The sequence below is a fragment of the Quercus suber genome, unplaced genomic scaffold (assembly GCF_002906115.3).
Source record: "Quercus suber isolate HL8 unplaced genomic scaffold, Cork oak 2.0 scaffold_144, whole genome shotgun sequence".
Taxonomy (NCBI): Eukaryota; Viridiplantae; Streptophyta; class Magnoliopsida; order Fagales; family Fagaceae; genus Quercus; species Quercus suber.
Genome location: NW_027069605.1, coordinates 373,563 through 396,572, shown reverse-complemented (window position 1 = coordinate 396,572; position 23,010 = coordinate 373,563). Strand labels below are relative to the sequence as shown.

Below are 23,010 nucleotides of genomic sequence, written 5' to 3'. Positions count from 1 at the left end.
TCCACCATTAATGGTGAGGCGTTAACAAGTAGATTCAAGGTTGGTTTGACATTGGAAAACTACATTTTTTGGTGTGCTTCTCTTCATGTTTAACAAATTTGTTGAAAATAGCTTGTCTTCACCTGATGTTGCACTGAAAGTAGCATGTTACTTCTAAGTTCTAACTGGAATGATTTTCAGGACAACAGCCAAGCATTCAACCTAATTATAAAAAACAAGGGGTAGTTTTACAGTGTGTGTTCAAACTATCTACTAGATTTAACATCCCAACAACTTTCTAAATTGTGGATTTTTTTCCCCAAAGTAAGCTATCCAAATTGTAAATTTACTCCCAACAATAAAATCATATTCTTAACATATAGATTAAATATTTATATTATTCTTAATCATTTATATATTCCTGATCTGGTTCCTCTTGTTAACAATGCGTAATATAATGTTAATGATTCCATTTACCACAAAATGATGATAATTCATAAACCATATATAAAACTTCATTCAAATTGTTTTACAATTAAACTTTCTAGAGATATAAAGACCAGTCTTGGTAATTGTGCAGAAGAATACAAGTCATTCGACAATAGTAAGATTCAGGTTGAGAGGAGTGACATTTACACAATGTAGACCACTAGGATTTGCCTTTTCCTTTTTACCACTCACTGGTAGGTTTGAATCACTATAACACAGCTTTGCTTTGAATTGTTAAAATCGTAACATGTAAAAAATTCAGTTAGAGCCATACTCTTCATTCCATTGCTCAAGCTCTTCCCACTTGCTTTTGTTTAAGCTGGGTCTGATGACTGTCATTGCCTTATGGAAATCTTCATATCTTAGTGGCCTTACCTGATTTTTAAAGAAAAACAGTTAAGATTAGAACATATAGCATGATTTCTTAAGAAAAGCAACACAACCTAATATTTACTAGTCAAAGTGAAAGGTTTAAATAAACCACATCCAATTACTCAGATGTATAGCAATTACGCAAACTTAATAAACATACTCCACTAATAAGCTTAAACCATGTAAAACAAAATATCACCAATTGTTATAAAAAATAAAAAGAGGGTTGCTGGAAAATAAATTCCACATTAGTTTTACAGCTTGGACAACTAAGAGGGCTACTGCTTGGACAATTAAAAGGGTCAGTGCATGTTCCATACCAGCTTGCACCCTCATTTTTGGCATATATTAGGAAGTTGTTTACACCACCAAATCAATTTCAGACAATACGGAGGGAGAATTCTAGAACCATTTAAGAATTAGTTACTAGGTCACAAATAGGGTTACAACCATATACAAGTTTAGATTACCTGATTTGCTTTGACAGTAAGAATGTTAGCACCTAGCTCTCTGATTGGCATCATTGCAGCCTCTTCGCATAACGCTTGTAGGTCACTTCCAGAATATCCTGTCCATCAAGAATAACAATTTGTAATTTCAATTGAACTAGAACAATTTTTTTTTTCAAATGTTGTTTGAGATTTTGTTTTGCGACAAGTCTCTTAGGTGGCATAATTATGTTACCCTCTGTCACTCTGGCAAGTCTCTCTATATCTCCATCTGTCAAAAATAATGAGAAGCAAATCATCATCTGAATCATACTCTTCATAATTCAGTGCAGTTAAAAGGGACACTAACAACATTGCACAGGTCACACAAGCTATGCTTGCACAATTCACTTCCTTTTGTGTGCTATATAATGAGATACCATGTTTCAGTAACAGAAACATCCAGTAGTCTAATTAATTACCTATGTTGAAAAACTTGTTTCAACCAAAGAACTGGCCAATCTAACTGTCTTTTGGAGGCCAACTGTTAGGGTTACAACCATATACAAGTTTAGATTACCTGATTTGCTTTGACAGTAAGAATGTTAGCACCTAGCTCTCTGATTGGCATCATTGCAGCCTCTTCGCATAACGCTTGTAGGTCACTTCCAGAATATCCTGTCCATCAAGAATAACAATTTGTAATTTCAATTGAACTAGAACAATTTTTTTTTTCAAATGTTGTTTGAGATTTTGTTTTGCGACAAGTCTCTTAGGTGGCATAATTATGTTACCCTCTGTCACTCTGGCAAGTCTCTCTATATCTCCATCTGTCAAAAATAATGAGAAGCAAATCATCATCTGAATCATACTCTTCATAATTCAGTGCAGTTAAAAGGGACACTAACAACATTGCACAGGTCACACAAGCTATGCTTGCACAATTCACTTCCTTTTGTGTGCTATATAATGAGATACCATGTTTCAGTAACAGAAACATCCAGTAGTCTAATTAATTACCTATGTTGAAAAACTTGTTTCAACCAAAGAACTGGCCAATCTAACTGTCTTTTGGAGGCCAACTGTTGCTTATAATCACACTAGCATTAAATTCAATTATTATAAGTGGACCTCTTAGAAACAATATACATTGACAAGTATGTTTTGACTTGCAAACAGATGGGACCAGATATTCAATTTGTTTTACTTATCAAAAAAAAAAGATATTCAATTTGTTTCATTGATTGGTGCCCGGTACCCCAGCACACCTGCTACAAGTAGATGAATCAATACATGCATCCATACATATACCATATAGGTCTATCCCTGAACATGGATTCAGGTGTGTATCTCCAGGTGTCAAATTCATTTACTCTCCATATTTTCCAAAGCATAACCATACTAACTTCATATTGTGCTGACAGAGGTTTTCTACAGTGAACTAAAGGGGAACAATAACATAGAGGACTATTTTTACCATGTTGTTGGCTACAATATCATCAGTAAACAATATGCATCTAGGGTACTTTTTGTAATTATGGTAGTACATAAGAGATAATATTAAGGTGAGAGTGAAACCTACAACTTTCTTATTCTTGTTTCAATCATTCCTAATTATTTTGGATGTTTCTTCTTCTTCTTTCAACAAATAGTGGAGAGAGTAAACCCTACAACTTTCTTATTCCTGTTTCTATCCCTCCCAATTAACTTTGATGCTTTAGGTATCTCAAAATATTATACCAAACTAGCTTAATATCACACCTGACCTTTCAGATCTACAATAGAAGCTAGATCTAGAGAGGGTGATGATTTAACCGCTAAAAATGAGAATAGTTCCAATAGAGTTTCATCTTTTCTGGGACTTATTAAAACTTCCCATAAAAATTCATTACTAGCCACTCTAAAAGGTGTAGCCAATTTGGGCAACATTCCTTTCTACACTTCCATGGGACTCCCAGAAAAAAGAAAAACCTTTCTAGTAGTTTAATGCAAACAGATTTGAATTTAAAAAAAAAAAAAAAAAGTTCTACAAGTTCACTTTATTTTGCCTCAAAGTAATAACAAAAAGAGTACAACCATAAGCAGCTTTTTAAAGATATTGATAAGAAATATGAATTGTTCATTTAAAAAAGACAAGCTTCAAGATAAAATACAGTATATTCTTACTGGGTAAGGAAAAGGCCTGGCCCTTGAGTTTGTTCTTAAGAAGTAGTCTCCTAACATTTTCATCTGGTAAAGGTATGTATATTCGCTTCACCTGGTTCAGGGTTTCACATTAAACTGAGTCACATTACCAAAAATAAAATTGAGTAAAAAATTCTGATTATCTGCCAAAAAACAATATATGAAGCTTTCAATAAGGAAAAAAGGAAAACAAAAGCTAAACAATATTTTAATATACTACTCTAGTTGTTTGTTGTGTCATATCTTTCTTCACATTAGAATCTTTTTGAAATTTAAAAAATGTGAGCAATTAGTATATTCCAGCCACTACCCTAGGTGAGTTCTCTAGACACTAGGGCTAAGGCTCTCCATTTGCCTTCAAGTTGAACTAAACGAACATTCATAAGTTCCTTCCCCCCCACCCTTTTGCCACTCCTTGTACTTTCTGGCCCTGAAGGCTTAGCATCTTTTATAAGTTTGCTCCCACCAAAAAGGACAAGGACATCGAAGCATGAAGAAAGTGACTGAAAACTACTATTACAGTAACTAAGCTCTTATTGCATCAAATTGAAGGCTAAATCCAATTGCAATGCAATTTCTATGTATAAATACCACATGATATTAGACAAACCAAAATTAATATAACTAATAATGATACATGAATATTTATCCTTGAATGTAAAAAAAACTCAGCACTTCATATTTCACAATTTAAGTTCCCAAAACAATTGAGTTGCAGCACATTCATGACAAATACTAACCAATCTCCTAAGAACTGCATCATCCAGTTCTTGTGGCTTATTAGTAGCACCTGCATGAGCATGAAAGCAGAGAAAATTAGAAAATGAAACTGAAGCATTAGATATGCAAATTACATCAATAGAAATCAAATCCAGCAAGGACATCAAAAGAAACGTTCATGGATGTTGGACATGATGGTATACTATTGAATAAAATATGTGGCCTATAAAACAACACCACTGTGAAAGATGCATGTAGCTGACTCCAAAAGGTGAAGACAAAACCTAACTGAATTAAATATAGAGCTCACCAATGACAATTATTACATCATTACTATTAGAGGCCACCCCATCAAATTGTATAAGAAACTCTGACTTTAACCTTCGACTCGCATCATTTTCATTAGCCAATCTTGTTGACATGACACTATCAATCTGTTAACAATCATACAAAAAAAAAAAAATAATTAATTACCATTTCAAATGTTACAAATTTGGAATAAACAAAAATTCCAATTAAAGCCCCATCCCATTCTCTTTTTCATAAGCAAACCAAAGAACAAGTCTTAATAATAGTAGATATTATACTAGTTTATATGATGAAAGCAAAGTTAGGTAATGGAACCCAACAACAAACAACAAACCTTAAAATCCCAATTACAAGGAAGAATAACACTAATAGTGCAGATGGCGGTTACTGTGGACATAGCACTGATGGTGGTGGAGGTTGTGGTGGTAAAAATCTAAATGATGGTTGAGGTAAAAAAGACAAGTTTCTAACATAGTCATTTCACAATGGCTATAGAGTATGTTTAGGAGAGAAAAAGAAGAAGAAAAACACGAGGGAAGCAAAGTGAACAATGCTACCCATAGGCCCCTAAGAGCATTCACAATGAGCTCAACAAACCCCATTCTCAAAATTTTGATGAAAAAAACTCACTTTTTTCTCCAATGAGCTCGCCACTGACTCAACAGATTTTTGCTTTGCTACAGTAACTCAATAATTGTTGACTTACAATAGCAAAGCTAAATCTTTGCCATCCTTTTTTATTCCCTCCCAACCAAGACTCTCCTTCTTCCAGTACAATACACTGATTTTTTCTTTGCTCCACTCTTCTTCTTTGATGCTGGCCCAATGAGTGAGACAGTGGTTCAATGGAGGTCTCATGACGGCAGATCAGTATGTTAGTAATGGCAAGAGACAGTACTGACACACATCATGATGGTCCTTGTGGTGGCATAGTTTGGCAATGGCAAGCAACATGGCTTCCAATGGAACTGATTAGATCCAGACAGACTAATGCATGGGTGGATCTTGCAGCTTACATATTGGCTTTGACGTTGACACTTGAGTTTGTGGTGGTGGCTGGGGGATCGATGATCCGATCTGAGCTGGCAGCAGGGTTCATTGATTGGGTTAGGACTCAGTTCAGATGGGTTTATTAATGGGCTTGGGTTTAGGGTTCCGGTAGCTTGGCCGTGGATCTGTTGGTGCCTATTTTGTGCATTCACAGTTGGGAGTGATGTTGTTTTCATTTCTGTGGGTTGAATGAGGAAATGTGGTGATGGAGGGGAAGAAAAAATTGACATTGAAGGAGTATAAAAAGATTAAAAAAAAAAAGGAATAAAGAATAAAATAGAGAGTTCATTGGGGAATGTAACAAAATGGTTGGTAGTTACAATAGAAAAAGGCTTTTCTAGCAAAACTTAACTAGAACTCCGTTGAGCCCATTGTGAATGCCCTAACATGTAAAATATGAATTTGCGACCTTCACAAATATTCATGTAAGACAAGATTATCATTCAGATTCCTAAATAACAATATGAAACTCAACTCCTAGCCACAGCAATAATTGTTCATTCTCCAATACAATCAATTTCAGCCAACTAGGATTGGTATATCAAGTTCCAGCTCAAGTTCCAAACAAATATGAATCTGAAAAGTGCCATAGGAACAGCAATGCAATGCAAAATTTATGTACTCAATGTTCCTTCATGAACTACACAATCTACTTAAGCATAAAGGAATAGCATACTTCAAGGAAAACCAAGTATGGGGACTCTAAGACCCTCACAATGTAGTTTGCAGAAAGGATAGCATACTTCATCCATGAAAATTACAGATGGCTGTCTGGATTTAGCAACCATGAACAGAGCCCGTACAAGCTTTTCAGCCTCCCCCACCTATTTCAATGTAAATAAAACTTATAAGACCCTCTCCAATAAGGACAATAACTAAAAGAAGAACCATAGACATCATGATCTTTAAAACAAATCAATAAATCAAGGGCAGAGACACACCCATTTTGATGTCAAGGAAGATGCAGAGACATTAAAAAATGTTGCCTCTGACTCTGAAGCGACTGCTTTGGCAAGCATGGTCTTCCCATTACCGGGTGGACCAAAGAGAAGCAAACCTAATAACATCAGATTTTTTCTCATTAACTAATGAGTGTCACTGGTCTGTATGTAAAAGTATTCCAAAGAATTGTGTCATTACCTCTAGCTGGCCTCCGAAGACCAGTAAATAAGTCTCTTCTTTTAGTTGGCAAGATTACCATCTCCATTAAAGCTTGCTTTGCCTTCTCAAGACCAGCTGCAAACAAACTCAAATAAGTAACTTTGTTATTTAATGAGCTACATGACTACCGAAGGAAACAGAAAATGAGAAAAACAGAGCACTAATAATTTCATACCAACATCTTCCCATTTAACGGACGGACTTCTATCCACTATTGTAGTATTTATCATTTCAACCAATTTGTCTTCATAACCAGAGTTAGCGTCTTTTGTAGGTTTAGAGCTTACAACTTTATCTGTCTGATTCCTCATACTTGGGCTGTTTGTACTAAAAGAGGAAGATTTTTGCAAAACATCCTTTCTAGGATTCAGTGCAGGGCTCTGAAATAAAAAAGAAAAGCATCTAGGTCATAATCAAGATTATTTTATTTAAAAAAGAAAAGAAAAGAAAAATGGGTGTGTAATCATCATTGATGTTCTTTTAAAAGGAAACAAAAAAAACAGCGAGGCTAGTTTATAAGTATTAAGGACTTGAAGAATAGTAAAAATGAAAGGTGAAGAACATTGTCCAAACACATTTCCAATTAAATAAAATCAAGACAGGATTAAGTGGAAAAAATTCAACTAAAAATACACCTACTTACCAAAAAAAGCATAATCATGCTTCAAGTGGAAAATATAAACTAAAATAAAAATCTACTTTTATAATTCAACAAGAACAAATACCTTGCTTGTCGATGTGCCACCTGAAACAAGAAGGGGGCAGAAAAGAGAGAGGAAGAAGTATAAGAGCTCTCTATAAATCCATATCAACTTAAAAAAACAATGCATGATCAGTCGTAACAGTATGAGAAACGAACCTGCACGCCTACTTAAAGCTTGTAATCTTTCTGACACATGACCCTGCCATTTTGATATTTTTTGACGATAAGATTTCACCTTCTCTTGTTCACTGTTACAAAACCATCTATTTAAATAATACAAATAAAGAATAACTACCCCCCCCACACACACATATTTAATAAGTAAGTTTTGACCCCGAGGGGAGGGAGAGATTCGAACTAGTGACTGGCTTCATAAGGCGTGGCCCCCAATTGTCTGAGCTACCCTTTTAGAGTAAACATAATTGAAAATAAGGCAAAGAAAAAAGGAAGAGTTAAATCCAAAATTCATATTTACAACTCCACTAGAGTCATGTAAAGCATTGGGAACAACTTCAATATCAACAATTTACTTATTTTGGTAACCTAAGTAATTACAAAAAATGTACATTCATGAAATCTGTTTGGTTAACACTTCACTTTCACTATAGAGGATCAATTGCTAAGTTGGTAATGGATGTGTGCACTAGTAGTATAGAATTATGTGAAATCCGAATCATTTAAACTAGCCCCTAATCCACTTTCAAAAGAAAAGAAAGGAAAGGAAAAATGTTTTAAAAGAAGAAGAAGAAAATGTTCCAAGATAAAGAGTTATACAAAAGATTTCATTTATAGAAGGAAAAGGAGCACTAGTATTGGAAGTACTATCTAACACTCAGATATGAACTTCCTTCGATGTGAGATAACTTTAACAAGATTTGTAAATTTCAACTTGCAAGAAAAGAGTTAATAAATAGACCCAACAATATCCTAAATCTCTTTGATACATAGAGAATGTCCACTCCCCTTTCCAATTGCTGAAAAAATGCCGCAACCCGATTTTATCAAGAGATCATTAAAGAAATAAACTAAGATGTTTCACAATCCAGATAGAAACACTTAAAATTCACATCTAATTAAATTTTCCTCGACCAATCAGATCAGAGAGATCTTAAGACGACTATGATTTTCTATAACAAACCCTAAAGATGCACAAGATCTCTTTCCAATCTGACGACGAATGTGAAAGGATGTTTTTAATGCTTTCCAATCTCTCCATTGCATATAAAACCCATTCTTTGTACCATTAGACTGCTAACCTGAAAACCTCTCAATTCTTCTATTGCAAAAAAAATCTCCCAGACCTTTCTAAAATCTACATTTTAGCCCCATTATACATGGGTTTGCCACCAGAATTAACCAAATACACGGGTTTGCTAAGTGAGGCCATCTTAGACTAAATTTATAGAACAAAATATGAATGCCCATATCATTTTTCCTAAAGTATTAGACACCAGAGCTAAATGCCAAGCTCAGAAAACTCCCATCAAGCTACAGTCTGTTCAAGCAATTGCCGAACAAATTCACGGTTAAAAGAGAGTACAAAAAACACCAATTACTTAAAGTTTATATAGCCAAAAACAAAACACAATGTACAACTTTCTCAGCAGCCAAACAGAATGCAAACCCAAAAAAAGGGGGGGGCCTGTCACGCGGTGACCCGGGTTCGATCCCGCGCAACGGCGATTTTTTTATTAATGTTTCTCTGTTTTTGAGCATTTTAGTTTAACTGATACCGTACGTCTGTCTTTTTTTCCCCAATACACTGTTCTAATGCTGGCATTCGATTAGACAACGTATAAAACCATGTTTCCAACCTCTCTTCTTTTAATTAAAGAGAGAGAGAGAGAGAGAGAGAGAAGGTTTCTCTACCTCTCTTAAAAAAAAAAAAAAATTGATCCTCACTTTTTATTTTTATTTTTGAGAATAAGTGTTTCATTAAGAGTGCATTTAGTTGGGTTGAAAATTAGGGATGGAAAATAAGGGAGATAAAGTGGGAAGAAAATGGCATGGGAGAGTGGTTGGTTAAGGGGGAAAATGACAAAGATTTTGGTGAGGNAGAATGCAAACCCAAAATAAAAGGGGGGGGGGGAATAGAATTACCTTGAGGTAATATATGAAGGAGCAGGAGTGGAACTAGCTTCGAGGAGTATTCTCTGGGCGTTCTTGTAGTGAAGAATAGCATCGTCGACTAAGCCCCACTCTTCGGCTCTAACGGCCTTGGCGATCTCTTCCGTTGCCAAGTCGTGGTAACCCTTGAGCTTGTGTGCGACGCGCTCGTTCGACACGCCTTCCATGGTTGATGAAGAAGAAGAAGAAGAAGAAGAAGAAGAAGAAGAAGAAGAATTGGGATGGATAGGGTTTGGGTTTGGGTTGGGTTGGAATCGTAGGCTGGGGAGCTAAAGATTGAATCAAAAGCGTCGATGAGTCCCTTCAGGAAGCTCATGTCTGAAACACAAAAAAGGGGAAATTTATGTGATCAAGTCAAAATTCAAAAGGCAAAGGTAAAGATAAAGCGAGCCAGAGAGAGAGAGAGAGAGAGAGGTTCTCACCATTTTTTTTTTCCCGAGAGATGATTTCCGACGGAGTGCTTCAAGCTTGGCTCTGGAAAAATCAAAAAGCGAATTTTTGAGATCAACAACAAATTTTGAATTACTGTTTTTTTTTTTTTTTCACTTTTATTAATCACGAAAGCGAGATTGTGGAATTTGGAGGTGTAAATATATTTGGCGCTGCTTATGGGAATATTAAGTTAAATAAATGGGTTTTTTTTTTTTTTGGAGAATAAATTAATGAAAATTTAATATTTCTTCGTGGAATCGAATTCGTGCTACATACGGGAAATATTAAATGTTAGTAATGATGGGTAGTGAAAAAGCCATCTCCTATTCGTCCAGTTGGGTCGTCCATGACATGCAGTTTGCCAAACAACTAGGCCATCTCCTATTCGTCCGACCTCTCTTCCCTGAGAGGTAGACCAATTGGGTAGATCCCGTAATCAAGCCAAAAGGGTCGTCCACGGATGAGTCTCATGGACGACCAGATAACAGCATGACAAAGGGTCGTCCATAAGCATTGCACATGGACGACCACACGATACTTAGCAGGTTTTGAAATGGTTCATCAACCGGTGCTTATCCCGTCAATTTCTCCAAGTATGTAATCTAGCAGCGGTTATGACCGTTAAAGAAGTTACATCCGGATTCCACAAATCTGGGGAAGTTATTGAACCCAAATAACTGCCCTAAAGTACCCTATATAAGGACCGGTCTGAATTATGTAAAGGTACGATATTCTGAGATCCTACATTACAGTTAGATTTCTAGGAGGGAAGGCACTAACTTAACCATCGGAGGATATTGGACCGGTCCACCCCGTCATTCCTTTGATTCTTTCTTCTTTTTCAGGCCTTTGCAAACGTTGTAGCCATCGAAGCCGAAGTGTTCAACCAAACTGATTTTATCCACTATCAGTTTGGCGCCGTCTGTGGGAAGTGAATTGTTTTGCAATTGAACTTTCTGAGAAAAAAGGTTGAATGGTTCGGACTAGGTCGAGGCTACAAGCCCAGGCCATCAGGGAAGCAGAGATGCTTCAAGCCATCCCCAGCGAAATCACCAATCAGCGCCTGCCACGCAGACGCCTTCCATCCAACACATACAGTCCATGGCGGCCGCAGATGCGGAATTGACCGCCAAAACCAAGAATTGACTAGGGAGATAGAAAGGCACCGACGAGAAGGACAAGTTGAGGGACAGTCTCAGAGTCGAAAAATCCTGAGCCCGAGATTCAATCAAGAGGCACCACTTCGCGAAGGGTGCCACATCTGGAGAAGAAATGGATCAGATGAGAAAAGTTATGGATGAGATGAAGGAACATGAGAAGGGCAAATCCTATAGAGGATTTGTCCACCGAACAGACTCCCCTTTTTCTGCTTCCATCCAATGGGCATCCCCTGCCGCCTAAGTTTAAAATGCCTTCTCTGGACTCGTATGATGGAACACGTGATCCCTTTGATCATATCGCTACTTTCAAGACAACCAATGCTACAAGAGTTTTCATCTCGGACGAGCTTGGAGTCTCCCGAATAAATTAGGACTACAACTAGTTTTATACTCATTACTTAACTATTTTATGTGACAAACTATGTTGATTGCTTGTTATTTTCATATAAATTTATTGTTATTTTTTTTACCACTCACAGTTAGCCACATTAGATTATTGTGGAATTGGTTGTGGTTCTAACATTCTATCTTGTTAAAGAGGACTGAAGGTTTAGATATATTAAAGAATAATAAATATTCCATTATGAGTTGTAACTTGGGACAAAATTACTAAATGCCCTGTTTGGGCAAATTAAGCAACATTTTGCTCTATTTTTGAAACTAATTAAGGAAATGTCCATCTTTTGAAACTCGATTTTTTCAAAATCGAGTTATAAAAGAAAAAAAAAATCTGGAGCCCTATAGCGGTGTTTTTAAGGACTTATAGTGACATTTTCAGGACATATAGTGACGTTTTGTAACTCGACCTTCATTAAATCGAGTTATAGGCAATTTTTTTAATTTTTTTTTGCTTATAACTCGATTTCATATAAGTCGAGTTACAAAACGCCACTATAGGTCCTAAAAACGTCACTATAGGCTCCTTAAAACGCCGCTATAAGGCCTTACTCGATTTTTAGAAAATCGATTTTCAAAAGAAGAACATTTCTCTAATTAGTTTAAAAAATAGGATAAAACGCTACTTAGTTTGTCCAAACAAAGTATTTAGCAATTTTGTCCTTGTAACTTGTAATGCGATTAAAAAAAAATTACATTTGTTTTTTTGAATAAAAAAATACATTTGTTAATAGTTTATTGGCTTGCACCACATCAATTCACTGCGGTTGTGTCTTTTACACCTTTTGACTTTATTTTTTTTATTCAAAAAAGATATAAATACATCATTTAATAACTTGTGTCACCTCCTGCTATTTCTAATATTCAAATTTATTTTTCATTATTATAATTTATAATTATCAACCATACCAATTATTAAAAAAAAAAAAAAACCCAAAAAAATACATTGCTTTTACTTCACGAAAAAGCAAAAACCTTCAATTAAATACAAGCAAAACCTAATTCCTTAACCATTCCAAAGTCCAAACCCACAACTAAACTCGGCGACCGTCCACTGAAGAACAAAGCAAAAGAGAACACTTGCAGCAGCTTCTTTGACGTTGAGAATACAATTCCATCAGAAATTTGGGCAAGGCCATGGAGTCGTCGTCGGTGGCAGAAGTGGCGGAGAACAAGGCGACCGTGGTTGCGCAAATAAAAAGTATACTGGCAGATACACTTGAAGTTGGCGTACAATCCATGACAAGAAGCCTTTGGTTAGGCGGTGGAAGCAGTTGGTGTGGTTCTCAAAAAGTGTACCTAATTAAGAATGCATGTGTAAGCTGGTTCGTTGATCTCAACGACAAGTTCACTACCAAATGTAGGGCACGGCCACTTGGGCTTTGAAAGAGGATGTGTTGTGTTGTGATGTGCATGTTGATGCTTCGGATCATTTATTCATTCTATGTTGTTTTTCTTTTTTCTTTTTCTTTTTTTTTTAATATTTTTATTATTAAAAGGATTTGGGACGTTGTTTTGAACATGTGCTTGATGAAAGGGAAGTTGGTGACCTGTGTTATGACTTATGAGTAGTTTTTTGCAACATGTTGCTGATGTCAGATTATATAAGAATGTAAACAACTCTATTTAGAAATATAGTGGATTTTATTTCCATTTAACAATAAATATAAAAAAATTTAGATAGTTGTCACGTTTCAAAACAATGTTGAAAAGTAGCGTCTTGAGTGTCTAAAACTCGAGTTCCATGATAAAACTCGAGTTTTTAAGTCTCGCTTTGTAAGCGGATTGCTCCGAGGCGGAAAAATTCAAGTAAAAATCAAGTTTTAAAGACTCGAGTTCCGAAAAACGCCGCTATAGGGACTTAAAAACGTCACTATAGAGCTATAGGGCTCACTGTATGACACTTAGAAAAAATTTTGCAGGAAAACGTCGCTATAGGGCTATAAAATGTCACTATAGAGCTTAAAAATGCCACTATAGGGCTTCCTGAACCTAGCATGGGACTTACAATTTTTTTTTTTTGCAGGAAAACGCCGCTATAGGACTTTAAAACGTCACTATAGGACTTAAAAATGCCACTATAGGACTTAAAAATGCCACTATAGGAGCGAGAAAACTAAAAATTTTTTTGCATGGAACTCGAGTTTCGAAAACTCGAGATCTTTGTGGCATTTTCAAATATGAATCTCGAGTTTCTAAAACTCGAGATGTCTAGTTTCCCTTATAGTTTCAAGCGTTGCCTAACTAACCATATACAACTCTTTCTCACAGTTATTCTGCACGTTACCCCGAAATATAGCTATAAATGTGTAGTTCATGGAGGCTTTTTTTGAGAATCAATGCTTGTTTTCTTTTTGTTGAAACAATTCACTCCTCTTTCCTAACAATTTAAGTTTTTTGAACAATGCATAATTTTCTCCCAAGGTGTTTAAGTTACGAGGGCTAAGAGCATTAGTATTAGTGGAGGCATTTTGCTAAAATGCTGAATTTACCATCAAAATATAGCATAAGTGGGCTGCATTAGTGGAGCCATATAAATATATATATATATATATATATATATATTTGCATGGTGGTTTAGTTATTGTTTATTGTAGTAGATATATTATTTTATTATGTTGTTTATATTATTTTATTGTGTTAAATGCTAAAATAAAACCATTGATGTTGGACCTTTTGTAAAATAAGGTGGTAAGATAGATAAAGTAATTTTTTGTAGTGTCAAATTGCTAAATTTTTGGCGCCACTAATGTTGATGCTCTAACCATGTAATAGTTACACATTGTGTGTACATGTACCAAGTATGTAACAAGAATTAACCTTATGTGACACACCGGTATAGGCCTTAGTGGAGGAAGGATTGAATGACTATAGTGGCAATGTTTCAGGAGTGGAAGACATTGGTTTCAAAATAGGCTGGTCTGAAACAAAAAACAAGAATAAAGGCTTGAAGAAGCCAAAAGACAAGGGTGAAGGGGCAGTGGTTAATGATGGGAAGGAGGGTCATGTTTTGGCTTAAAACAGAGAAGTGAGGAAGGGATGTTGGACTAGACTGACAACTAGACTCGCGGATAATGAGGATCAAATTATGAGTGAGAACGAAGTGAGTTCTAAAAGGAAAAATGTCATGGAGGATAAGGTGGAGAATGAGATGATTGGGAAAGAAAAGAAGTTGAAATTGGAGGAGGAAGCTAAAGCTTTAGGCTCTCTTTTTGCTACACACTTAGGAGCGGCGGAGGTTGCTAAGCAACCTTGTCGAGCCCAATGAGTCTATTAAGCTGGAACTGTTGAGGGCTTGGAAACCCTCAGACAGTTAGTACCTTGCAGAAGGTCATTAGGATAGAGAAGCTCAATTTTGTTTTCTTAATGGAAACAAAGTCCGATATTGATTGGTTGAAGGTGGTTAGAGGAAGATGTGGGTTTCAGGAAAGCCATATTGTTCTGAGTAATGGTTCAAGTGGGGGGTTGGCTTTATTTTGGCAGTCTGGGATTAAGGTGGAAGTATTGGGTTTTTCGGTGTCCCATATTGATAGTATTATTGATGAGGGTAACAATTCTGCTAGATGGCGTTTGATAGGGTTTTATGGTAATCTAGAGACTTCTAGAAAGGTGGAGTCATGGCAGCTTCTCCATTCTCCCTCTACTGTGTCTCCTTTGCCTTGGGTGGTTATTGGTGATTTCAATGAGATTCGGTTGGACTCTGAAAAAGAGGGTGGTGCTCCTAGACCTAAGCAACAGATAGCAAGGTTTAATAGTGTGATAAATTCTTGTGGGTTGCAGGAGGTTGGTTTTATTGGGCCAAAATTTACTTGGCTTTTCCAAAGAAGTGATGGGTTTCAAATTAGGGAGAGGTTGGATAGGGCTTTAGTGGGTCCGGGTTGGGCTTCTTTGTTTCCCTCGGCAAAGTTGATCCATAAGTCTTCTTCAACTTCAGATCACAATCCATTGTTGCTTCAGCTTAAGGTTACCAAGAAACGAGGCAAGTCTAAAAAATCTTTTAGATTTGAATCTATGTGGTTGAAAGAATCCAAGTGTGAAGAAGTAGTGACTGAAGCTTGGAATGAAGGTTTGGTGGTAGCCAATTCACATCCTTTGCTGCCATGCTTGAATTCATGCAAAAAAAAAAAAAAAAAAAATAGAAAAGTGGAACCGGACTGAGTTTAGGCATGTGGGAAAATAGATTGCTTGGCTTCAGAAGCTTTTGGAGGTTCAACCAACTAATTTGAAGGTCATTAAACATTTAAGGGAGACTAGGGTGGAGCTTAATTGTTGGTTGGAGAAGGAGGCAGCCATGTGGAAGCAAAGATCTCGGGTTGATTGGTTTAAAGAAGGGGATCGAAACGCAGGTTTTTTCCATTCTAAAGCTTCTTCAAGGATTCAGAAAAACTTGATTGAAGGGATTATTGATTTTGATGAAGTTTGGTAGGAAGAGGAGGACGAAATTGAGAGGGTGTTTGTAAAGTATTATTCAAAGCTCTTTTCCTCATCAAACCCCACAGATTTCAATGAACTCTTGGAAGCAGTCCAACCAAAAGTATCTCAGCAGATGAATGAGCAGCTGATAAAGGAGTTCCAACTGAATGAAGTACACAAAGCATTGAAGCAAATGTATCCTCTCAAGGCACCTGAACCTGATGGAATGCCCCCACTATTCTACCAGCATTTTTGGCCTACTGTGGGTAATGTAGTCACCAAATTTGTCCTTGATTTTCTTAATCTTGGTATTATTCCTCCTCATTTTAATAATACTCAGATTGTCTTAGTGCCTAAGATTAATAAACCACAGAAAGTTATAGAATTTAGACTGATCAGTTTATGTAATGTGGTGTATAAAATAGCTGCCAAGACCCTTGTTAATAGACTAAAGAAAATCCTTCTTGCTATAATCAGTGATACTCAAAGTGCTTTGTTAATGGTAGACTTATCACTGATAACATTTTAGTTGCTTTTGAAACTATGCATCACATTAATCAAAAGAAATCAGGGAGTAAAGGGGAGATGGCTTTGAAGCTAGACATGAGCAAAGCTTATGATAGAGTGGAATGGTGGGTTTATCTGCTTTAATTAAGAAAGCTGTTAATGATGGATCTATGAAAGGTATCTTTGTTTGTAGGAATGGTCCTTGTCTTTCACACCTATTCTTTGCTGATGATAGTTTTATTTTTTGCAAAGCTTTTATTGAAGAGTGGGAGTCCCTTCAGAGAATTTTGAAAGTCTATGAAGATGCATCAGGACAACAATTAAATCGGGTGAAGGCTTCGCTTTATTTCAGTAGTAATATAGCCATTGAGATTTAGGAAGAAATCAAGAACATGTTTGGGGCACAAGTTATTAAACAACATGAAAATTATCTGGGCCTACCATCTCTCGTGGGGAAGAATAGGAAGAACTCTTTCAAGGGGATTAAAGAAAAGCTGGAAAAGAAGTTGGTGGATTGGAAGGAAAAACTACTCTTAAAAGTAGGTAAGGAGATTCTGATCAAAGCAGTGGCACGTGCAATTCCTACGTATGCCATGAGTTATTTCAAGATCCCGGATAAACTCTGTGATGAGATGACTAGTCTTATGAGGAATTTTTGGTAGGGGCAACAAAGAAATGAAAGGAAGATGGCTTGGATTAGTTGGGATAAACTCTGCACTCCTAAAGCTTAAGGGGGGTTGGGGTTTAAACAGCTAAAACAATTTAATCTTGCCTTCTTAGCTAAGTAGAGATGGAGATTACAAATGGGAGGAGACTCATTGTTCTATCCTGTATTTAAGGCGAAGTATTTCCTTAGGAGTGACTTTCTACAAGCTGGTTTAGGAGCTAATCTATCGTATGCGTGGCGAAGTATCATGGCGGGACAGAACGTTGTCAAAAAAGGAATGAGATGGCAGGTAGGCAATGGTCAAAGTATCCGGATTTGGACGGATAAATGGACCCTTAACCCCTCAACATACAAGATCGTATCTCCTCCGGTTGGTCTTCCTTTGGAGGCTCGGGTGTGTGAGCTTATTGATCCAACTCTTGGCATATGGAAGACTGATTTGATTCAGAGCATCTTTCTCCCATATGAAGTTGATGACATATGTAGTATTGCATTGAGTTCAAAACTTCCCGAGGACAGGCAGGTCTGGGCTCTTAAAAATAACGGAAAATTCAGTGTTAGAAGCACCTACAGAGTGGCTATTGAGCTCACCTCTGAAGGCTCGGCTGGGGTTGCTTTTGATGATAGTAGGTTGAGGAGTTTCTGGAAAGGGTTATGGCAGCTTAACATCTCTTATAAGGTATGCCATTTTGCATGGCGAGCTTGTCGAGACACACTACCCACCAAAGAAAATTTGGTGTGTCGGAAAGTATTGAATGATGGAGTGTGTAAGCTGTGTAATTCGGGTTTGGAAAGCTCTTGTCATCTGTTTTGGGAGTGTAGCTGAGCACGTGAGGTTTGGGATAGTTTAAAATTGTTCAGTATTCAGTCATCCATACATTTCTCTTTGTTCATGGATTTGCTATGGTTCGGAGTGGTTGAAGCAGAGTGGGACTCGGCATTGGTTGAAAAAGTAGTTATGGTTGCGTAGGCTATATGGTCGAATAGGAATGGATGAAGGAATGGGGGAGTGATGAAATCTGCTACAAGAATAGGGTTTGATGTGTTGGAATATTTGGCTGAATACCAGGAATGCATAGCGGTGCCGAAGCAGCGAAGGGACGTTCAGCCTAAGGTTTGGAAGCCACCACCGAGAGGAATGTTCAAGCTTAACATCGATGAGGCTGTTTTTGCTGATCAGAGGGCTGCAGGTGTGGGTGCTTTGATTCGGGATGAGGAAGGTAATGTTATTGGAGCCCTTAGCAAGAAGATTTTAACCCCCCAAAAAGCAGTGGAGATTGAGGCGAAAGCAGTGGAGGTGGGTTTGCAATTTGCTAAAGATCTTAGTGTACAAGAGTTTATTCTTGAAGGTGACTCCCTTTTGGTGATCAATGCTTTGAAGGATCTTTTTCCGCCACCATCATCTGTGGCTGCTATTATTTCTAGCTCTTTGTTTGTTTCTCAAGAGTTTAGACAGGTTGTGTTTTCACATATCCATAAGCAAGGCAATAGGCTAGCCCATTTATTAGCTAAACATGCCTTTGGTATAGATGATTTTTCAGTTTGGTTAGAGGAGGAACTGTGTTTCCTTAATCAAGCTCTGCTTCAAGATGTAACCTTTTCTTCTTTGGTTTAATAAAGTTTTTAGTATTTCCCATAAAAAGAAAAAAAAAAAGAAGCCCGTTTACATACATGTGGATTTCATGTTCATCATGATACAGTGACTTGTACTATATGGATCTTTGGTATAGATGATTTTTCAGTTTGGTTAGAGGAGGAGCCGTGTTTCCTTAATCAAGCTCTGATTCAAGATGTAACCTTTTCTTCTTTGGTTTAATAAAGTTTTTAGTATTTCCCATCAAAAAAAAAAAAAAAAGAGAAGCCCGGTTACATACATGTGGATTTCATGTTCATCATGATACAGTGACTTGTACTATATGGACACAAATATATATCTGGATCCCCCTCATTGGAATGGATGATACAGAAAGTGGTCACAACCTTCACATTGGTAACATTATTAGTAGTCATTTTGTCTCTATCATATAATTATTGCTGCGAGTTCTTCTTTGTACAAATATTCTTCAATCCAGTATATATATAAACCTTCAATTATTATTACTACCTTAATTATTGAAGATTTTTGTAGCTAAGAGAACGGATTGGAGGTCAATTTCCAAATAATGATTCTCTTAATTTCTATAGCACAAACCACCAATCTCAAGTTTGAACCATTAATTTTAGGTTATCTTTTTTCTGGGGATTGCTCAAAATTTCAGTGTTTGTAAACCTAAGGTATGAGTGCCAGGTTATCTCAGCAATTATATGTGATAAATTGAATGTTTTGAAACCCCAAAATGGTGGATCCTAGTTTTGCCTATTCTTTTGTTGACATAAGAAGCTGTAAGTGCATGCCAAAAGTTAATAGAAATACGGAGGGGTGCTATTTCAGATTGGAGTATAAACTTGAGTATTGTTTTGGTGAAATGAATAGAACATCATTAGAGAAGGCCATAGCTTTGAAAAATTAGATAGGTTTCACCATATCCCGGGATACCTACAACTTGAAGTCTGGAGCAATAAATTTGTGGGCCACTTCTTGATTGAGCATCCTTCAAGGTGAAACTAATACGATCTTATCTATCTATCACATGCTTTGAACCCTAATCACTTCAGATAGATAAGGTATCAACATCAATTTTTATCAAGTAGCAATTGAGCCCATGCCTACTATTGGATCGATGTGCACAATACATTGCTCGCCATGCCACACAATCTTTTTGCATTCGTCTCATACACAAAAACGAGAACAACATAATCTGTACCTCTAATATTCATTACAGTCAATAGATTTCTTTTGGTCTCATCATTGGAGCCATTACCCAATTATAGAAGAAAAAATCACTACGTCAATCATATAGCATATAAGATATTTCATCATCTTCACTTGTATCCACTCATTTAATCACAGCATCTCTTTTTCATGGATAGTACAATCACTATTTTCAGTTATTTCCTTCCATAACTTAATTTTACTCTCCCTATCCTCATAAGGCTCAAGCTGATCAGTTTAGCTCTGCCTTAAATCTAGTAATTGAAAGTATCTCCTAGCTGTCTAAATTGGAGAGGACAAGAGATATCTGTATTGAAATATGCAGAAAGCTTGGCTTTACGAGGAGAATGGTCCCAAGGAAGTCCTCAAGCTGGGAGACTTCCCTATTCCAACTCCCCTGCATAACCAACTACTTGTCCAATTCGAGCTGCTGCTTTGAATCCTATCGATTCCAAGAGGCGGCAGATACCAATCTCTCCTTCTGACTTTCCTGTGAGTAGGAACCAAAAGTGCCAAAAAAAGGAGTAAATTTATACTAAGTGGCCACCCAGCACACTGCGCTCAGGGGGGGGGGGGGGGGGGTAGGGGGTGGGGGTGGGAATGTGCTTTTTTCTTTCTTTTCTTTTCTAAGCAACAGTTCTGATTTGTTAAGTTCTTGGTTTGAATTGCTTTATATTGTCTTGCTATATCATAGGACTCCTTTGGACTCTACTGTAAATATGAGTTGGTTACTATTTTAAGATACAGGATGTGAAAGAAAAACTTTGTCATTTAAGATTAACAGAGAAAAAATATTGGGGGGGGGGGGTGAGGTAGTGAAAATAATTTGAAGCAGGCAGGAAAGACTAGGTAAAGAACAATAGACAATAAATTCATGTTGAATAAGGATAAGTTATTAATTTAAGCTGAAAAATTGTTGCATATTTGTGGCTTGCAAATAATCTTTTACGTATTATATGCTGATACCTTTGAGAAATTTAAAGATCTTTGTACTAATGCTGCTGAAAAACATATAAACATGCAAAAAAATAACTCCTGGCCCCTACTCTCTAGCAGGTTAGTAATTAAATTTGAACCAGCAAGATCTTAAGATATATCATTTATCTTAGTATTCGTGCAGGTGGTCCCTGGCTGTGACATGGCTGGTGTAGTGCTAAAAAAAGGCAGCAGTGTTACTAAATTTGATATAGGTGATGAGATTTATGGAAACATCCAAGATTTTAATGCAGAAGAAAATTTAAAGCAGCTTGGAACTCTGGCAGAGTTAATAGTTGTGGAAGAGAGTTTGATTGCAAGAAAACCAAAAAAGCTTTCATTTGAGGAAGCTGCCAGCTTGCCTTTAGCAGTTCAGACTGCGATAGAAGGTTTCAAAACTGCAGGTTTTAAAGAGGGGCAATCGATTTTTGTAGTAGGTGGAGCAGGTGGTGTTGGAACTTTGGTTGTTCAACTAGCCAAGCACTTGTATGGAGCTTCTTATATTGTGGCTACATCTAGTACCCCAAAGGTGGAATTTGTTAAAAAGTTGGGTGCTGATAAAGTTGTAGACTACACAAAGACTAGAAATGAAGACATCAACGAGAAATATGATTTTGTCTATGATACAATTGGTAAATTTCTCACATGAATTATTTTACTTAGAATTTCCACCCTAGGGAAGTGCTTTATGGTAGCTCTCTTTTCATATTAGCACCTTGATTTGTTGAATAGATCTTAAAATTTATTGACCCTTGTTATGAGGCTAATAATCTGTATATGTGAAAGCATGATTGCTGTACTGTTACTACTTTAAACCATTACAAGTGCTTTGCTTTTTTGGAGAAAACAATATAAGAAAATTAGAGCTGACAGCCTCATCCTTTTTTACATTTTCTGTCTTCCTTGTGATTAAAAAACTGGTTGCAGTGCACGTACTCAATTTCAGTGTATTTTTTTGTTTGATTGATCACTGCGACTTGAAATTTGAATCCATGATTTCCCCAACCACCCCCCAATCCTTATGGAGCATGGGGGTGTCATTTAGCTTAAAGCTCATTGGTAGCTGTTAATACTTCTCTTCTAAAGCAAAGTTTTAATTCAGTGCTTTGAAGTGAGATTTAGTATTCCTTATTATCTGGTAGGCTTTGTAAGGAAAGTGTTTCATCATGCCACTGTTAGCTTGACGAAGGTTAGTAACATGGTTATTTTTACTAGATTTTGGGATTGAACCAAGAATCTGATTTACCCTATTAAGCATGCTTATCTGTTAGATTATCACTATTCAATTGGTCCTCATTTTTCATTAAAATTTTGATTTTCAGGTGACAGCAAGAATTCTTTTTTAGTAGCTAAGGATGATGCGCCAATTGTTGACATAACATGGCCTTCGACTAATCCAAGAGCTGTTTATTCAAGCTTGACAGTTTCTGGTGAAAACTTAGAGAAGCTTAGGCCATATTTGGAGAGTGGAAAGCTTAAGGCTGTGATTGATCCAACTGGCCCTTATAATTTTGGCGATGTAATTGAAGCTTTTCGGTATCTGGAAACTGGAAGAGCAAGAGGAAAAGTTGTCATCTCTCCCTTCCCTTCACAGCATCTTCCCTCCTCTATTCCATCTGAAAGCAAGAACAATGTAACATCTGAAATGGATCTTAAGAAAATTTATGTTTCCTGAGTTGTGCACCTGATAGTTCCGAGTAATATATATGAATTTACAAGGGCAGGTTTAGCATGTCATACCATGTTCTAAAAAAACTATTCTACCTCTGCAGTATACTTCAGATGTTCTGATGAGATAAATAAAAAGCTTACATTTCTCACTTCTCTGGCTGATCTTTTGTCATGAACTTCTCAAATGTAATGAGCTACTGCTACAGTATTTTATGCCCCCTTTCATGTTTGACAAATATTGTTGAAATCTATGTCTAGATGAGAGAACTTTTAAGCTGGTTTTGTTATATATGTTACTTTTGGTGTTGTTTCAAAGGTAATTTTTATACCAGAAAATTTTTTAGAGAACAACTTGGACATGAAAATTTTAGAATAGACAACATGTAGAATGAATTTGTCAATTTTATATAGTGAGCTGAGTGAGGCCAAAAACTGTTAATGAAGAGTTATCCTAT

The 23,010-nt window shown here is 36.6% G+C and overlaps 2 protein-coding genes across 2 annotated transcripts; one reads left to right on the top strand and one right to left on the bottom strand.

Moving 5' to 3' along the window:
• Positions 1–463: 463 nt before the first annotated feature.
• On the bottom strand, positions 464–9,838 carry LOC112008890 (uncharacterized). Its single transcript, XM_065776883.1, is given in 14 exon segments — positions 464–843; positions 1,849–1,946; positions 2,063–2,098; positions 3,435–3,525; positions 4,193–4,242; positions 4,483–4,606; positions 6,275–6,355; positions 6,473–6,588; positions 6,672–6,767; positions 6,868–7,072; positions 7,418–7,437; positions 7,552–7,643; positions 9,496–9,755; positions 9,758–9,838. Coding segments are annotated over 14 exon segments (1,467 nt in total). The 3' UTR covers positions 464–726.
• Positions 9,839–19,886: 10,048 nt separating this feature from the next.
• Positions 19,887–22,704, top strand: LOC112008871 (2-methylene-furan-3-one reductase). The gene is given in 4 exon segments (XM_024041232.2): positions 19,887–20,328; positions 20,331–20,401; positions 21,030–21,516; positions 22,207–22,704. Coding segments are annotated over 4 exon segments (1,011 nt in total). The 5' UTR covers positions 19,887–20,228; the 3' UTR covers positions 22,560–22,704.
• Positions 22,705–23,010: the final 306 nt, after the last annotated feature.